The 19427-nt window shown below is 34.2% G+C and overlaps 2 protein-coding genes across 4 annotated transcripts; one reads left to right on the top strand and one right to left on the bottom strand.

Moving 5' to 3' along the window:
- Window positions 1-713: 713 nt before the first annotated feature.
- On the bottom strand, window positions 714-7398 carry LOC11441926 (uncharacterized). Of its 3 annotated transcripts, none has more exons than XM_024782928.2 (5): window positions 6993-7398; window positions 6729-6922; window positions 5086-5404; window positions 4271-4367; window positions 714-1276 (listed from the first exon to the last, which is right to left on the bottom strand). In XM_024782928.2, the coding sequence occupies exons 1-5, from the start codon at window positions 7107-7109 to the stop codon at window positions 1239-1241; spliced, it is 765 nt and encodes a 254-aa protein (XP_024638696.1). In that variant the 5' UTR covers window positions 7110-7398; the 3' UTR covers window positions 714-1238. The 3 variants fall into 3 exon arrangements, with proteins under 3 accessions (XP_024638696.1, XP_024638697.1, XP_039689681.1); XM_024782929.2 differs by having other exon boundaries at window positions 4275-4367; XM_039833747.1 differs by lacking the exon at window positions 714-1276 and adding an exon at window positions 2697-4155 and having other exon boundaries at window positions 4275-4367.
- A 3836-nt stretch (window positions 7399-11234) lies between these two features.
- LOC11446316 (RGS1-HXK1-interacting protein 1) lies at window positions 11235-18108 on the top strand. The gene is made up of 8 exons (XM_003607771.4): window positions 11235-11545; window positions 13650-13716; window positions 14109-14186; window positions 16764-16816; window positions 17007-17143; window positions 17235-17299; window positions 17495-17553; window positions 17645-18108. The coding sequence occupies exons 1-8, from the start codon at window positions 11294-11296 to the stop codon at window positions 17732-17734; spliced, it is 801 nt and encodes a 266-aa protein (XP_003607819.1). The 5' UTR covers window positions 11235-11293; the 3' UTR covers window positions 17735-18108.
- The last annotated feature ends 1319 nt before the right edge of the window (window positions 18109-19427 follow it).

Here is a 19427-nt window from a genome sequence, read left to right as displayed (position 1 = left end):
TATTCTTTATCAACAAATAGGTGATTAGGCACCGCCAAAATGAAGGGCTTTTGAACTATTCTTTTCAACAAATAGGTGATTAGGCACCGCCAAAATTAGGGGTTTTCGAACTATTCTTTATCAACAAATAGGTGATTAGGCACTGTCATAATGAGGGGCTTTCGAACTATTCTTTATCAACAAATAGGTGATTAGGCACTGTCATAATGAGGGGCTTTCGAACTATTCTTTATCAACAAATAGGTGATTATGCACTGCCAAAATGAGAGGCTTTCGAACTATTCTTTATCAACAAACAGGTGATTAGGCACTGCCAAATTGAGGGGACTTTCGAACTATTCTTTATCAACAAATAGGTGATTAATATTTGAGTGTTTGCAAAGGTCTTACTCATTATTTCTGCACTAGCTTAATTTCTTTGATGAAAGACTTGTTAATTCTTAATAGAAAACGTGTGAATCAAGTAATGACACTATTGCTTCCATACTCAGCCAAGAGAAAGGCTGCATGGGGCCTAAGTGACGACTATTATAACAACCACTGCTTATGCAATACCGTCAAATATCAAATCATGTTGAAACTAAACCGATTTGAAATATCATGTTAAAGGATTTTGAATTGGTTGATGTAGATTTTACCCTTCTTTTTCTTTTATCCTCCTTATAATCAATGTTTATCAATCATTACAAATTCAACATTCGCACGCTATTCAATTCAATATGAACACTAACTGATTTCATAGCATCTTTCAATTCAATATGAACACTAACTGATTCTATAGCATCTTTAATATCATATATTCTCATGGTCTAGTTTAAAAAAATAATCAAATAAATATAAAATGCCCGCTTCGTAACAATGGATTTACTAACTAGCCTCCTAAAACACTGCAACAAAAAAGGCAAGAAAAACCCGGGAACAAATTCCAGGCATATTTTCCACCTACATGCAGATTCCGAACTGCTTGCTCATATGCAAATCTGTCAAAAATGTAACTAGATTTGTTTCCTAAGCTCAATTTCAGACATACTCAGGCACTGCTTCAAGGAAAAACCTTGGATTTCGTTTTTGTCATAGAATGCACCAGTGGCGTGGCTATCCTTTCTGCCAAAACATTTACATTGAGAAAGTTGCCAACAGATGCATATGGTACAAGACCTACTCCCATACAGGATGCTGCATAATGAGAAAGACCCATACCAATACAGGAGTGAGAACAATGCATTTCGGTGTCTATTTTAAACAAGTTCCATCTTGTGATTTATACATTCTCTTCCTGCAAGGATCAAAACACATAAGAAGTTACCAACTAGACAGATCTGATCTGGGTGAGTCAAGATGCCAGTAGACAATTAGACATGCCATCCAAGGTAGACAAACTCGAGATCCTAAGTAAGATCGGGTAGGACCCATGAGATCGTGAATCGGAGGATCGTAACACGGTTCGTAAGATCCTACCAAATTTAAAAATTCATATATATGCATATAAATTCATATGAAGCAACATAATTTAATAGAAAGAAAACTTTAAATAACACTAACATTCATTATCAGTAGCACATTAAACAAATTATATGGTGTGGTAGAATAGTAAATAAATTATATGGTGTGGTTGAGAAGAGAACAAAGGGAAAAGGGTTGAATATAAAATAGAGTGGTTATGAAAGAATGAAGGATTGTAGTCTTCAGAACTAATGGGGGTAGAAGACTGAATAAATAATTAACGTGATAGAGGGAATTGATTGCTATAAATATGGGAATTGCATTGGTAAGGTTCCATGATTTATGGGTGTCTTGGAAAATTTCCCTAATTATTGATAGTGCTTTATTGGAAAGATTTTCAGTAATCAATTGGTTTAATGAGAATTTGAAACCGTTTCAGAAAATTAGAAGAGTGAAACACGTTTTTTTTGGCCTTTATGTTCGCAAAAAAAAAAAAAAAAGGTTTGAATAAATCCGGGTCAAAGACCCGACCCGAAAACTCGGTCTTTAGTAAGTAAAACGCAAACCGGGTCGAGAACCGACCCGTGGACCCGGATTTATGGATCTCATATCTGAATCGTCGGAATCGTACGATACAAACGATTATGTGTTTTTCAACGGCGATCCAAACCTCGACCACCAATTTCCGATTCCGACGACTTTCCGGCACGGCAAGGGGAGGTTAGATCGCAAACTCGGACGATCCTACGAGTTGGATCGCGAGTTTGTCTACCTTGATGCCATCAACTTTTAAGCACGAAACAAATGCAAGAAATATTAATGGAAACGATCTAATTCAATTGAAACTGTATTTGTATATAAAAAACATATATTTGCAGTACATTTCTATCCAATTTCATGCTTCTTCATTCTTGATTGAGCCAAGAAAAACTTTGTTTTTAAGGGGCAGACATCTAACAAACATTGTATGGCACCAACCTAGATAGGAAAGAGATTCACACGTGGTTTTTAAAATGGAATCGCTTCTAAAATAATGAAAAACCTGAATTGAATAAAGTTGTGGACAGACTATTTACTAATCAGAAGAGAGATATCAGGGCCAAGGTAGAAGGAACTACATGGTGAGTTGATGAGAAATGGCAACATCCTCTCAACCATGCTAGCCAAGGTAGACAAACTCGCGATCCAACTCGTAGGATCGTCCGAGTTTGCGATCTGACCTCCTCTTGCCGTGCCGGAAAGTCGTCGGAATCGGAAATTGGTGGTCGCGGTTTGGATCGCCGTTGAAAAACGCAGAATTGTTTGTATCGTACGATTCTGGCGATTCAGATTTGAGATCCAGAAATCCGGGTCCGCGGGTCGGTTCTCGACCCGGTTTGCGTTTTACTTACTAAAGACCTGGTTTTCTGGTCGGGCCTTGACCCGGATTTATTCCAACTTTTTTTTTTTTGCGAACATAAAGGCAAAAAAAAAACGTGATTCACTCTTCTAATTTTCTGAAACAGTTTCAAATTCTCATTAAACCAATTGATTACTGAAAATCTTTCCAATAAAGCCACTATCAATAATTAGGGAAATTTTCCAATACACCCATAAATCATGGAACCTTACCAATGCAATTCCCTCTATCACGTTAATTATTTATTCAGTCTTCTACCCCCATTAGTTCTGCAGACTACAATCCTTCATTCTTTCATAGCCACTCTATTTTATATTCAACCCTTTTCCCTTTGTTCTGTTCTCAACCACACCATATAATTTATTTACTGTTCTACCACACCATATAATTTATTTAATGTGCTACTGATAATGAATGTTAGTGTTATTTAAAGTTTTCTTTCTATTAAATTATGTTGCTTCATATGAATATCTATGAATTTATATGCAATATATATGAATTTTTAAATTTGGTAGGATCTTACGATCCGTGTTACGATCCTCCGATTCACGATTTCATGGGTCCTACCCGATCTTACTTAGGATCTCGATTTTGTCTACCTTGATGCTAGCACCCGTCAGCAGTCATAGTCATCGTTGAAAAGTAATAAAACAAAAAGATGGAGAAAGCAAAGACAATCAAATGATTATCAAGAGAGTGCTCTAGGAAAAGACATTTGAAAGCCTTGGCAGTGAATTGTCCTCCTAATAGGGAAAACATTTGAAAGACAACCAAATGATTATCAAGGCGAACAAATTTTGGTCATTGATGTGGTCACTAATTTTTCCAAAGAAAAATAAATAAGACCAGATAAAACATCAACGTAAATGAAACTCTCCATTAAAAAGACCGTGCAAAGCAGGCAATTGACTAGTTTCATCTTGAATCCACTGTTGATCCAAAGATATCGCCTTAGTCATTAAACATGTGAACTAGAGACCGATAAACCAGGAGACAAGAAAAATCATTGGAATAAAAGCATAACTGAAAGTATAAGTTGTTTCACAATTTACGCATGGCAGGCTCCTGTGTATACATGATAAAACTGCACTTAGCAAACTTTTCTTCTGAAAGTACCACAGTCTAGCCTTGATCAACCATGATTAGGACAAAACTATCTAAAATAAAATCTCTAAAGTGATCACTTTTAAATGTTTTTTTTTATTAAAAAAACCAATAAAAAATAATTAAAATGCCCATGTTCTTATGACATTCAACAGACATCCATCTGTGTCGTTCAGTAAAATGCATAACAGATCGAAATTCTCAGTAAACTGTTAACATGAGATCAGGGTAAAAGAGGTTTTAGGCCAAGTAATACAGATTACAGATTCATGATGCTGCAAAAAGTAAATAGACTGCAAAAGGGTATATATAATAATCAAATACCTACATTCGAAGCCTGAAAAGATATCTCTGTGGATGTCTTCGGAGAGACTCCAGTGGCTGATGTTGACCCGTTCTGGGTAATGTCATGATTGGGCATCTAGAAACAACCAATCAAATGAAATATGTAAAGCCCAACGAAGTTTATCAAAATAACAAGACTATGTAGGATACATAATATTAAATTAAATCCCTATAATGAATTTTCCTGGAAAAAAATTACAAAAAGCCTTTTCTTCTCAGGAATTAGTATTCGTTTTTGTTCTGGCGCTTAATCTTTCACAGTGTGAAACCTTAAAACTGTCGGTGCACCGGTGAAATGCACCATTGAAACATGATAGAGACTAGACTGGTACCAATAAATAGAGCCCCCGCTGCAACATCTTACAATAGGGAAGGAAGAAGAATAAAGTGTTAAACTCAATCACTTGATTGCATAATATGTGACTAGCAAGCTGAGGAATAGGTAAAAATTGATTGGTTTGACAAATTAGGCAGAACTTTTATCCTTCTTTTGGATAGGTGTAATTCAATCTCAATGATAAGAAATAGAAACCTAAAGTTCACAGGTAAAATTTAATGTCTTCCGAAAAGCTTTCATTTCTTCCTTGTCCTTGTCATCAATGTATATCCGATAAGACTTCACAAAGTGGATATTTACCAGAAGAGGTAGCGTGCTAACTACAGAATATACAGGACAATATAACCAGTTTCATCTATCTTTATTCCTTTACCCAGCAGAAAAGATGTATACCAACTGAAAATTAATCATTGAAGCAAACATAAACAGATATATGGTTCTGAAAAATTTATCCTACCCCACATGTAGATTTGTTTTCTTGACTATCTTCAAACAGGGATGAGTAGTAGGCTGGATCATATATAGAGCCTCCAAGTATCTCATTCGAATTGGAGATTTGCCTCGCTACTGCCGGTGTCACAGGACTCAAAAAGCTACTCCGTAAGTCAAAGTCTGCTGCTCGAGAAGCTGTGTCCACATAGGATGCACCCAACCTATAAATTTGAATCCATAACAATGAGGATGATAGCCTCACTATAAAACCAATGATTTGCATAGCCAGGGTGAGTTTCACAGAAAATATGAAAAACTTGGCATAATCGTCGGAAGAAATATTCCTGCAAACACACATAAAGATTTTGATCAGATGTGAATCAAAAGCACAGTCATGATCACTTGTTTGATTCATACAAGCATAGAAAATTGGTTCATGTGAGCATATATACTATAGTTTGTTCATTGTATACCACAGTGACTTCATATTGATAAACAGAGGGATGCAAAAAATGTTGGCAGTGATGTGGCTAGAGTGCGTTATGATGATAAAAAAATATTCCATCAATTACGATAACCAAAAGCGAACCTTGCCACAGATGATCAAAGTAATCAAAGAATCCTGCAATCACATTACCGGCATAAACAACCTAAGTATGCTAGCTGCAAAACTTGTTGAGATACTCAGAAACGAAGATAGTAAACAACAAAAATAACATATTGTTGTTGACTTTTAATCTTGGAATAGCATTTCTTAGGGTCTAGGCTAAAAATTGAAAATAGTTATTTTCAATGCCATAGAGTTGTGCTTATATTTGAAATTCCTACTCTAATATATACACCAAACAAGATAACTGGAACTGGGAACTTCATTTCCATTTTAAATGCTCAATTCCATCCACCAAATAGCAGATCAAAATATTCCAACACAATAATACATGTAAATGAAATAGCAAATAAGGACTTTTAAGTTTCAGGCAACTCAGTTAGCAACGCATTGAAATGTTAGTCAAATTTAGAGTCTCTAACCCCCATAAGTTCACAAGAGTTTGTATATGCTAGATGAAGCATATTTCATCTAGTTGATCCATTGTCAGTTCAGGACCTTTTTTCAAAAAATGCCGCAAGTCAAAAGGGCATGAACCCAACCCAAAGGTATTCCAAAAATCCAACACAAAAGCCATTACGCTGCTTTGACAAGCCACAAAGGCAATTTATGTGAAAGAGACGTGACTTTCCAGGTAACAAGTGTATTTCAGTGTTTTTCGTCTCATCATCCCACACAAAAGCCATTACTATGCTTTAACAAGCCGCAAAGGAAACTGTTGTGAAAGAGTATGATTTCCCAGGCAACGAGTATATTTTAGTGATTTGCATCTCGTCATCCCACAAAAATCCCATACAAAAGCTATTACTCTGCCTGGAGGGTGGGGGAGTTAAGGAGCAGAGTGATAAGAAGATGGAAGGTTTAAATTTCGAACAATCAAACCTAATTTCCTAGGGACTCAAGTGTGTCTCTAGTCATTCATTCATAGGACAAACGAATAATCCACATTTTCTCTTTAAAACCGGCCACCACTACTGTCATCTCTAACGAATTCTACAATGTGAAATGCATAATAACATGTCTATAAGGCGACCAATAAAACTAAATTGCGATGGGCTTACCAAATTTCGTGAGTGAAGAGAATGAACCAAGAAATATCGAGCAAGATAGAACAGAAGAGAAGGAAAGCATAAGTGCGTCCAAGGCTCTGACTACTACTCTCAATTGCAACCAAAGCGAACAATGAGATAGCAAGATTTATAAGCGATACACCATTGTATGATGCTCCTAGCGATCCAAGTAACGCGCACCCAATCTTCATTGAAATCATCGATCAAATTATTATTATTATATTATAATGATTGAGGGAAAATGAAAGAAAGTACCTGAATGTAAATGAGGATGATAGCGAAGGATTGAAGGCTATCGTAATCGCGTAACCATGGTTGTATTCGATCTCTTAAATTCAAATTCAAATTCAATGAACAACAACAAAGCATCATAAAATAAATATTTAATAAAAATGAAAATCAATAGGAATGCATCGTTTGAGCTCTAAAGTTTGCAGTTTCTTTTTCTGAGTGGCGAACAATTGCCAATTTTGGGGAGCAAATCTGTCTATTGAAGAAAGAGTAGTTTCACGCAGAGGGATTAATTAAAAATACTACAATTTTGCAACTTGTTGTCTTGAAAACTGTAACGCCCTTTCCACCTGTGACTTCTGTAACCAACTTCTCCCCTCTCTCCTGCTGCTACTCTCTCTCCCACACTCCCCCGACGCAATTTAATTTATTTACTCTAAAAATATAATATTTTTATTGAATTTTTTTAAGTAAATTTCTCAATATCATCGTGGATGTCAATCATTTTTCATAATATGATCATATATACATGTCATTTAAAACATATTTCCTCGGTCCCATATTATATAAGAAGAAGAAAAAAAAAATCACACTTATTAAGAAAACTACAACATAGTAGTTTATAATAAAGTTTTTTGTGTTATCTTTGAAATAAGTTTTATAGGAAGATGTAAAAATAATTTTCATTGCTAGTTAATTATAGAGAAAATAAAAAAGAGAGCAAATTGAATACACTTTGCATTTAATTTTCCTTTGGAAAAAGTAATATTTTGAAAAAATATAATTAAATACGATAAAAGTTGATCTTTTTGCATATAATTTGAGACAAAAAAAATGAATTTTTTTCTTATAATTTAGGACGGAGAGAGTATAACATCAGCACTCTTAAACTTAACTAAATTGACAAGACAATATATATAATATATGTAAGGTCTTGGATTCAAACCCTAACTACCACCACAAAACATATAACATCAATAATTTTTCTATAACAATTATTAAGTCTTTTTTAAGTCATTGTAATTAGGAAAATTTAGTTTCTTATTTTATGAGAGTTCAATTATCCTTCAAACATATCACATCGAGAAATAAATATATTATTTTGATAAGAGAGTGAGCCATGTTGTCAATTCTCTCAAAACTACAATTTGTTGTTTCCTTTCTTTCTAAAATGCACCAACATATTTATTAAATTGCTATCTATTTCTATGATTATAATGCATCAAAGTTGTTTTTTTTAACTTTATGCAATGATTTTTTTTCCTCTCTATTATGATATCAGTAAACGTTGGGATTGTTTTCAAAATAAATAAATAAATAAACGTGGGGGATAAATATGGAAAAATAACACTTTTTCTCAGTAGCCAAAATAAAAACATATTTTCTTAACTTTCTTAGAACATCAGCAATGGTTCCTAACAAGGACTTCTTAAATGGACTCATGTGATACATCACTTATTTATAATTTTTTAATAAAAGTACCTATTAAAGACTCAATGACTCCAATGAAAAGTACTTAAACATGACACATTATCTTTACATCATTAAACAAAAGTAATTTACCTATTACTCATTTTTACAAGTGGGACTAAGTAGTACACATTTTATTACTTCTTTATGCAAGTAGGACCAAATAGTACACATTTTATTACCTTTTTAAACGTGGGACCCGTTAGTTACTTAGGATATAGTTATCCGTTCATTAACGGAGACTCATTTGTTCTTCCTCCAATGGAGGATCCTTAACGGGGAGTGGTCCTTGTTAAGTAGGATCCCCCATTGGAGATACCAGTACTCGTAGACTTTGTTGGGGGCTCTTATGAATGAATTTGGACGAGAGTGAATAAAAAAGTGAAAAAATCGTAACTATTTTATTGCATTGTTATTTTGTTTTTATGAAATAAGGAAATTACAACGATATTAAGAACTTTGTATTATTTATTTTAAAAATAGAAATAGTATCTTCATATTTATATTTTTGTATGATTTCCTTTTCAACACTGTCAATTTGTTTTATGTGTATGCAATTAAACAATTACTCAACAATATATAGTCTTGCACCGTTTTGTGTTTCATTATTCACAAATAAGAAAATTTCAATAATTTTTATGAAGAACACTAAACCAGTTTCAATAACTTAAACGAAATTAAAATGACAGGGAGGTAATTGCCCCCAAATATCCCAACATAGATCTTTTCTATGGTCATAAAAATGTCCACGAGCTCCTTGCGTGGTGTTTCTCATACGGCACAAAATTCCGAGGGACCTAGATTGATAAAGAAACTCCAACGTTCATTCATCTTGATTGAATAATTCTTGGCAAGTCACTCTAATTTAAAGGAAGTTGTCCAACCAAAGTTCTCCATAATATCATCAAGAATAGTACTAAGTATTAATTTTATTTGGAAAATCAGTCAGCAATACCACCAAACACTTCGAAAAATAGTACTTTATTACTCTAGTAGAGAATCTAATCACGACTAGTGTCGACTACCATGAAAAAAGAATCTGATCACGACAAATGTTTCAAAAATAAAAAATAAAAAATATTTGTACAACCATTTGTGATAACTTTTTAACAACTTTCTCATACATATTTACATTATACTCTTATTCTCTCTTTCTTTTTCTCTCTCCATTGTTTTTGACCAATAAAAAGAGAAGAAAAAAAACAAAGATTATCACAAAAGTTATTTCAAATTGATGTTCAAATATCACTACTCTTCTAAAAAAACAACAATAAAGTAGTGTTTATTGGTGATGTAATCATGTAACCAACATTTTACATACAAAAAGAGACTACTAATATCTATGATGGGGATATAAACTAGGTTTTTTTTTTCCTTTCTAACAAATAAAAATGAGGTGCTTATACTTGAGAAAAAAAACAGGTGTTTATAACTTCATATTCAATTAAATTTCAAAAGTAAACCAATGAGGTTGAGTCTAGAAGTTGGATTTTCATAACATGGCTAACAAATTTTTAAATCTCAATTAAAAGAGATATGTATAATTTATTATTCGACACATTTCGATAGCCTTTCACGGATGGAACTTGTGAAAAAAGATATTGCGGATACAACTTTATTTTTAATGATTAATGTTTTTTAAGGAATTTTTTTAATGATTAATGTTAATATGTTTATGTATATATCGATATTATAATGTGAATCTGGCTAAAGCACAAAACGTTCTTTTTCTATATTTTGAGAAGAACACGCAACTTTCTTATCGCTTTATTACTTAAGTTATCACTATACTCACCATGTCAACATTATACCTCCTATGGATCTATCAATTTTAATACTTTTAAACCCGTTGTCTAAAAAATTTAATTGACATACATTGTTTTTTTCAAAAGGAATTCACAATTTCACATAAACTGTTAGTACTTTATATTGTCTATAATTGTTAATCATAAATTTGGTATGTCAGGTTAAAAAATAGACATTTAGTATCTCCATCAAAGAAGAGTTGATTTGTGATTTAGGGTGTTGTTGGCGAGATATGAAGTCGAGGGGGGTTGTTTGAAGGAGGGTGGAAGGGAGGGGTCGGTTTGGTGGGAGGAGTTGGTAAGAATAAGCAATATAGTTGATTTTTAGAGGGGGGTGGGGGGGTTGGTAACGAGGATAATATTTTTTTTTAGACAAATAGGTTATGTGATAGGTTCCGTAGACTGTTTGATTTGGTTGCAAGTCAGTGGGCAACAATTAAAGATATGTTTGATTTAGGTTAGGGTGAAGGATGTGAGGCTTACAAATGGCGACGAAGTTGTTGGCGTTTGAGGAGGAGCTGGTAGGGGAGTGTATGACTTCACTTCTTACCGTGACTTGTTGATATTCAGGATCATTGTCTTTGAATTTCAGAATTAAACGATTGTTATACTTTGCACGACGCTTATCGTCTGCTTACTACTACGGTTCCTCATCATTTTGCTCCTGTGTTCGATCTCATATGGGCATACGGCATAAAGATGTTCTCTTGAAGGTGTATTTGTTCGCCAATTTATCTTTTATCTTCCGCATAAAATTATAGTGAAACTAAAAATTGTTTGGGATCAAATTTAATTTTTCTTTTATTTTTTTTATAGTGATAACCATTTTGATCATTTACAATTTTTGGTAGAGATATACCTTAAAATAAAAAATTAGAAATAATTTAGTCATTAACAAAAACAAAATCTAAATTCACCTATAAAAATAAAATAAAATCTAATTAGTCTTAACATTAACCTTACTAATGTATTTTTATTTGTTTGGGAGCAGCTAGTAATTGTTAAGACTTATAGCCTGAACGAAACAGCCACCGAGAGCAGTGTATCAAAATGGCAGAGACAGATTCGTCGCCATCTTCTATCGGAGAAGAATCATCCTCCTCGCCGGCACCGGAACCGGCATCACCGGTGTCAATGGCAGAGATGTATTCGCTGCCCTCTATTAACGGAGAAGACACTTCATCCTCCCCTCCACCTCCCTCCGCATCACTTGCGTCGATGGCAGAGAATTTTCAGCGTTCCGCAATTGAATCTGCTCGTACTGTGCAGCACAACTCTACCACCCATTTTCGCACCTTTCAGGTTTCCTCTCCTTTTCCCTGATTCTTCATATTCGTTTCGCCATAGATAATATCAGATAGCTCTATTTTTTTCTATTTCATTTTAATTTGGTAAGAAATATTAATGTCAATTCTCACTGGTTTCAATTGAAAGATGATTGGGACATTGCCATAGTTTAAGAAGGATATCTTCACTGATCATCACTATTATTACCATCTTTGCCACTCCCAATACCATCACTAGCATTATGTTAGGGGACCCCGATTGCTAGTTAATTATAGGCAGTTAGTAATATGGGGGGCTGGATAGCTCAACTAGAGCTAAGGGATTAAAGCAGTTGAAGAGTTAAGGTCTTGGCGAGGAGAAAATATACCAACATAACAATTAACATATTAATATTTGCTGTTAAAAAAAAAAAAAGGTTGTTAGTAAGAGACGAGAGAGGGAAAAATAGGATATAAAGTAATTAGAGGAAAGATAGGGGGGGGGGGGGGGGGGGGGGGAAGATTTGTTCAACCAAGTGTTTTGGGGCCTTTGGGTGGGGAGGAACAGATTCCCGAAGTTCTACAATATTATGATCTTTGTAATTGGCGAGTTTATCTCCATTTCTTGGAAAGATTTACTTTGCATCTATAAACTTTCATCGAAGTTACAATATTGACGTTGTGGGCATTGGATCTTGAAGATGATTCCTCCAATGTTTGATGCTTTGATGGAGAGGATGCTTATTGGACAGCTTACCAAATGTGGAGTAGTATCTTGTGTGGCCATTGGAATACTTCAGGAAGATAATATATCAAGTTCCATGGCTGTGAAGGCTTTAAGAAATGGTGCTATCAATTTGTGGTTATGCTAGAAATGGGGCAAACCGGAATGCGATGTTGTGTGGACTCTGGAAGCAATTCCTGTGTGAATATGACACACACCTTCCGGTGCCTGTTTGGGACGAGGAAACAGAAAGTGAATTGGAATGAGAAGCATTGCATTTCAAGATGAGAATAAGGAATCAGAAGCCAAGAGCCCATAATCATCTATAAAAAAGGATGAAGAGCCCTGCGAGCTAGAAATCCTGGAACTGGAGAGGCAAAGGCAACCCAGGTTTGGGGCAACAAAAGCAACAAATCCACAGTTTGGATCAAGGAGCAGAAAAGAAGAAGCAAATACGATGGTATGAAGAGGGGAACCAAAAGCCATAATGGTGGAGAAACACAAAAGAATGACTGAAGGGCTAATGCAGTTAGGATGGAACTGGAAACCCACTCCGTATACTACAGAATGACCCTTGTTTTAGGGACGTTTGACTCCAAAAACCTATACACAATTGTTCTGCAGGCAAAATGACAAAAAATAGGGGGCGCGATCTAATGGGACCGAATATAACCTTGAGAAGGTTTGGGTATTGTCGGAACCGCTAGAGTAGCCTAGCCTGCCACCACTGCCAAAGCAATAAAATTAGAACTATATTTCTTGATGCGTTGTATATTTTTATACATTAAATTTTACGATTTGAATTAATTATAATTGAGAGCAAGTTAGAATTGAAATTATAATTTTATGCATGACTTTCACTTTTGTTATCCAAACATATTTGACCAGATTCAATCCAGGAGCCTAAGATATACTAGATCAAATTTGTCATATTGGTTTTCAGTTTCATTTTTTTTTTTTGAGATGCTGTCACCTGGTTCAACCTGCTAAATCTGTCTATAGTTATGAAGCTTGATTTGTTTGGGATTGTTTCTCTTTTATATCATAGAAGGCCAATGCTAACAGTTATTGATATATAAGAAAATAGTAAGCAAAGTCAAACCATCAAAAAGATTGAAGCAAAGTTATTTTCATGATATCTTTGAATATTGTAAATAAATGTAAAGTGCTATTTTGCATTTCCTTTTATTAACTGATTGGTGAGGTTCTTGCATTTACTTTCCTACTCGTTTGTAGAAAATCTCTGTTCTTCTAGTGTCATAGCTTCTTTTTACGCTCTCTTATTTTTATTCTTTCCATGTTCTGTTTTGTCTTGTTTAATATACTGGAAATTCCTGACCATGTGTTATCCCTTTTCTATCTCAAAAAAATATGATCGGCTCCAAAGCTCATGTATATTATGTTTGATTCTTTGCAGAACTTTTTACCAGGAGCAGTGTCACAATATAGAACTTATGAAGATGCTTTCTTCAATAAAGTTAAAGGTGATTAGAATTTACATAGTTTTAAACTTATGAGTAGTGGATTTGTTCTTCAACGTTGAAGCACCTTTTAATGTATGGTTGAACTTTTGTGGCCATGTATAATGTATGCATTTATTAAAATTTGGTTGGAGAAAATTGCTTTCATGGGGTTATATATATATTTGTGACCTCTATTTGGTGTTCAAACTATAGTTGTTTATTCAATGGTTTTTTGACACTGATACACGGAGAGATTGCATGGTTTTCACCCTACTTGTGAAGGACTCTAGCATTTGGAGGATATCTCTAATTTGTTTGCAATTGAAAAAGCAAAGTTTTTCCTGGGCTGTGCTGTGGGTGATCTTTTATGTATGTAGAAGCATGCCCAATTTATGATCTTAATCCTTTTGTAGATGGAGTGATGGTAGCAAGGGAGAATCCGGCTATAGGCGTTGGTCTTGCTGTTTCTACTGCCCTTCTTGTTATGAGAGGTATTTTCCCATCTTTTGCACAGACAAGTAATGAGTTTTCCTACATTATACCACTTAAAAGTTTTTCTTCAAATGTTCAATTAACAACTTTTTCATCTTTAACTTTATATTGTCGGAAGGTATTACATTGTGACCAAATTGGGTAAACTTATGCAGGATCAATGCTGATTTCTTTGTATTTGTGTATGCTTTCCTATTTTTTATTTATTTTTTATTTTTTTTGTGTCTGATGTAGTTTTTATTTTATTAAGGAGTCACAATGCATGACTAGCATCTGTCCTTTAAAGGACTGGATAGCCAAGTTTGACTATATATAATTTAGGTTGGCCTCAGTAATATACAGTATTACAGATAACCTGGTATAATAGCCCCTGGAACTTGTATTAAGCTTTCATATGATATATACTCCCAGATTTTAACCACGAGTCTATTAAGAAGCTGCTGTTCCTGTGTTCCTTGCAGTAAGTGATATTAAAAATTAAAACCATGGTGAGACTTATTAGAGCAGAATTAGATTTGTTGTGACATACTGTTATAGCAGAAGAGACTGGATAATTAGTTAGGGATCGTTGCAGCAATTAGCAAGTTAGTAGGGGGAACAAGTTCCACAATAAATAGTGAGATGCAAGGGTAGAGTCGAAGGATCATTGAGATTTGTTAACATCTGTGTAGCATGGGTACTTGTAAAACGGTGAAGCACTTATATTGGGTACGTACCAGGTACTGGTACGCGTACGGTACTTGTTCGGTACTCCATTTTTTCTCGTTATTTTGTTTAGAGTGAAATTTGTGTTTTTCTCATATATTAACGTAATAATACAATATTACTTGTATATTTGAATTTCTTTGTTATTGTAACCAAACACAGTTTTTGACTTTTTAAACTTTTACAGTTTACTACTCCCTCCGTCCCAAATTGTATGACGTTTTGGGCATTTCACACATATTAAGAAATGCAATTAATATTGTGTGGAAAAAAAGATATTATGAGTTGTTTTACAAAATTGTCCTTAATAAATAACATGGGAAAGATAAATGAAATAATTGAAAGAAGAGATAGTAATAAATAGTTAAGGTTATAATAGGAAAAGTAACATTAATGTTGCATTGGTATTGTAAAGCGACATATAATTTGGGACAATTTTTTTTCCCTAAAGCGACATACAATTTAGGACGGAGGGAGTATGATGTTTTTGTTGTGAATTGAACAATTTAGCTCTTTCATGTTATATCATATCAAAACTCGTGTTTTTTATTGACGTACCCGTACCTTTTTTTTTAAAAAAAAAAAAAACCGTATTCTCGTACCTGTACCCATATCATACCGAGTGGCGAGTACCGTACCCGTACCTATGCAACACATGTTAACATTGAGAAAACAGTGAAGTCACCCTTTTCCTTTTTCTGTTTTCCACTGTGGGTTCCTAACACATGTTATTGAAGATTTGTCATGTTTAAACACACTTTGAAGTCCTTTCAGAAGGGGAAAAAAAATGCTTTGAAGTCGCAAGCATCGTGTGGAGAGAGCCTGCCTAATACATAAAAAGGCAACCTTGACCTTATAGGCAATTTGGAAAGTAGTCTTAAGTAAGATAGCATTATAGAAAGGACTTTTAAACTGATCTATGATATCCAGATAAATTATGGATCCTCAAAAGGAACCTGATTAATCACATCAATAGTTCAGCCAATAAATGCATTTTTCATTGATCCAATCAAGAAAACACTCTACAAGTGGAAGATAACATGCCATATCAATGGCTCCGGAAAATTGTTCATAATATAATCCTGCAAATTTAAGAGGTGAACACAAATTTTTGGATCCATACCTTTTAAAATTTTCAGAGTTAGAAAATTTTGATTTTACTTTATTCAGTCAGATATGCTTCATTCGATACTTTCAAAAACTGATTGATCAAGCTAGTATGGAAAGGATCCTGATTTCTCAAAATTCAGAGAAGAAGTCAGGAAATGATTTTAAGATTTTTCAAATATTCATGTTCATGATTGAATATTTAACTTATCAAATTTTCATTAAATATTTAATTTTGGAGTGGAAGATTTCATGATTTAGCTGAAAACTCTAGGACAAGTTTCTTTTAAGGTGAAGAGGATGTGATTGCGAGACAATGGGGATCAATTAAAATAAACAGGGGAATACCTATTAAAACTTTAGAATAGTCGAATTCTCCAGTTGGTAAACGTAAATTTCATTGCCTCGCTGAGGTTGGTGGTTCTCCATAATTTTACATGGGTGTGTGCCTCCCCTAGTCTAAGTTTTCTCATTAATAAAAACTTTAGAATAAACCAATAAAAAAGACCTTGCTCAAATTTTCCTTTTATAATGGCATTGATTGATCCATGCTGCTGATCCCACTTGGTCAGGTATAACCTGATTGTTGCTGTTAATGCATATCTTGGGAAATGTGATCATTACGACTTTTGTACTATAATATTGCATTATGATTCAAACCAGTCTTACCTAGTGTGTGTGTGTGTGTTTTTCTGTCTCAAGTCAAATGAATTTGTAATTTTCTTGTATGTTATTTTATTTTAAAGTACTTAATCTTCTTGCAGGTCCGAGAAGATTTCTGTTCCGCCACACATTGGGTCGATTTCAAAGTGAGGAGGTATTATTCAGTGGAACAATCAAGATCCCTAACCTACGTTCTTACATCTCTTCATCTGTGATATAAATCTTAATATGCTTTTTCATTATATTGTAGCTTAATATTTAGGACATTGTATCTTGAGATCTTAGACAGTTGTGTCTTAAAATTCTGTTGTTTGTTTCACCTTTTTGCATTAATACCTGTGAAGGCACGGTATGCAAGTGCAGAGAAGAATGTGAAGGACTTGAACCTTTCAGTAGATTTGCTAAAGAAGGAGAGCATAAAATTGCTTCAAAGGACAGCTCTTGCTGAGAAGGAAATGAAATATGGGCACAGCGAACTAATGTATGTATTATTAGTCAGTCAATGAAAGGACGTATGAGTTACTTGATTATAGTTGACGTATGCCTGAATGTTTTACTCCAATGATTCGTAGGAACACTGGAGCCCAATTACAACGCCTGGCAAAATCATCATACAAGGCTGAAGCCCGAGCTACTGGTATGCTATATAAAAACTAACTTAATTAATTTCATGTCTCCTTTTGTGTGGTCAGATGTTTTTTACTAATAAAAAGCAGGGGCTCCTTTTATGATTATTTTATCCCTTTCATATTTGCTTTGGGGATGTGTCATGATATTTAATAATAAGCCCGAGCTACTGCTTTGAAATTTACACTCTATTATCATGCTGTAGATTTAATAGACAGGCTGCGGGATATACCTAGCCGTGAAGCCCTGACACTTCGAGCTGAGGCAAGTCTATGACTCTGTATTCTTTGTTTTCCAAACGTGCTGTAACTTGAAATTACTTACTGTTTCTTGTCCACCACAAAAACATAACCAGGTTGCGTCTTTGGCTTCAAGTTTGAAGCGGCAGAGATCTGTGCTGGACAAACGGATAATGAAGATCTCCGAGTTAGGGATTTCTGTGTGAATCAATGGACAAGTTTTGGTCCTTCCCTTAATCCACACCCATGCCAATCATTCCATTTTATTTGGATAAATTCTCCCGAGAGTGGATAGCTTTACTTGTGATGCAGACCCATCCATTGGGGCATCTATTTTTTGTTTGGTCAATTCACTGCATAGATAGATGGGGTCTTAATAAAAAGATGTGACTGAAAAATTATCTTTAGATATTACAGCTTTAAAGCAGTTCAAATTGATAGTGTCTATTTGTTCAAGTTTTAGGCTGCCGCTATTGTGGAACATCATTATAGGAGGTCTAAGATAGATCACATTTTAATTTTGCAAGTCTATCAGATCTTATAATGCTGCATCTATGTAAAATTTCCCCTATTTTCTTTACCCTTTTCCTTCTCTTTCATTATCTCCACTTCAGATGCTATCAATGAAGTCGGTGAGGAGCGTATTTCTTCAATCTAGAATTGTTCTCCGTCATTTCCATGGTCATCACAGATGACAGCACAAAACTAATAAAATAACAAACTCAAGAATTTTCCAACTAAAAAACCGTACCCTTATTTTCTAAAAAACCCAACAATTGTTACATGCCATGTATTCTCTAGAATTGATATCGACTGAGACGCCACCTTTGGTACTTCCTTTATCCCTTAGTTTTGAATTTCTTAGCTAGTTTTTGAACATATGGCATTTTGGTCTTTGTTTTTACAATCAAACTTTGAATTTTTTGGGGCTTGATATTGGATAGAGCTCAAGGTATAGATGAATTTGAGGACTATCCTTTCATATGAAACCTGCATACTCAACTAAGAAGAGTGAACTTTGGAGGTGTAGGGACTCTTCTTGAAAAATTGGAAATTAGTAAAGCGTCATTTACTATTCTTTCAAAGAAGCCACATTTTGTACCTATAAATAGAGACTTGTGAGGAAATTCATCTAACAAACAAATTCATCTATAAAGAGTGTAGGATCTCTTCTTGAAAAATTGGAAATTATTAAGATTATTAAGCGTCGTTAACTATTCTTTCCAAGAAGTCACATTTTGTACCTATAAACTATAAAGCGAGTTCTAGTGATATTCGTGTTGTTGTTTAGAGGTGGTCGAAACAGGCTCCAGGATCAGGATATATAACTCTCTTGAAGAATATACATGTAATATAGAAGCATCATTCACTTATTCACATACTAAGATGAGGATTGACACGTGCATTCAGGATGAAGACATATGCTATGTTGCTAAGTTTATGTGGTTTTCCCCACTTTGTTATGTAGAGATGGGGAAGGCTTGGGCCCTCTATAATGCCTTAACCTCAGTGATTGACCTTCATGTAGACAATATGAACTTCATTTGTGACTCTAGAAAGGTTCTAGACTAATTTAGTTGTATTATGAATGCTTGTAAACAATTATTTATTATTAAATTTTAAAATTCTTATATTGAGTTTAGCCGGATTCAAATTAACGAGATTGCTCACACCTTAGCAAAAACAGTCCAATTTTATACTAGCTCTTACATATTTATTGATGTATCGTTATGTACTTATATCTCGATTTTTAATGAAACGTTGTAAATTTGCTCCTTTCAAAAATAAAAAATATTTAAACTTGACCCATTAATTAAACAAGAATTTTTTACTATATTTGTAGTATCAAATATAAAAGCATAAAGGTTAACATACCAATAAGCTTATGAAATTGAAATT

This window comes from Medicago truncatula, chromosome 4 (assembly GCF_003473485.1).
Source record: "Medicago truncatula cultivar Jemalong A17 chromosome 4, MtrunA17r5.0-ANR, whole genome shotgun sequence".
NCBI lineage: Eukaryota > Viridiplantae > Streptophyta > Magnoliopsida > Fabales > Fabaceae > Medicago > Medicago truncatula.
This window is presented reverse-complemented; position numbering and strand designations above follow the sequence as displayed.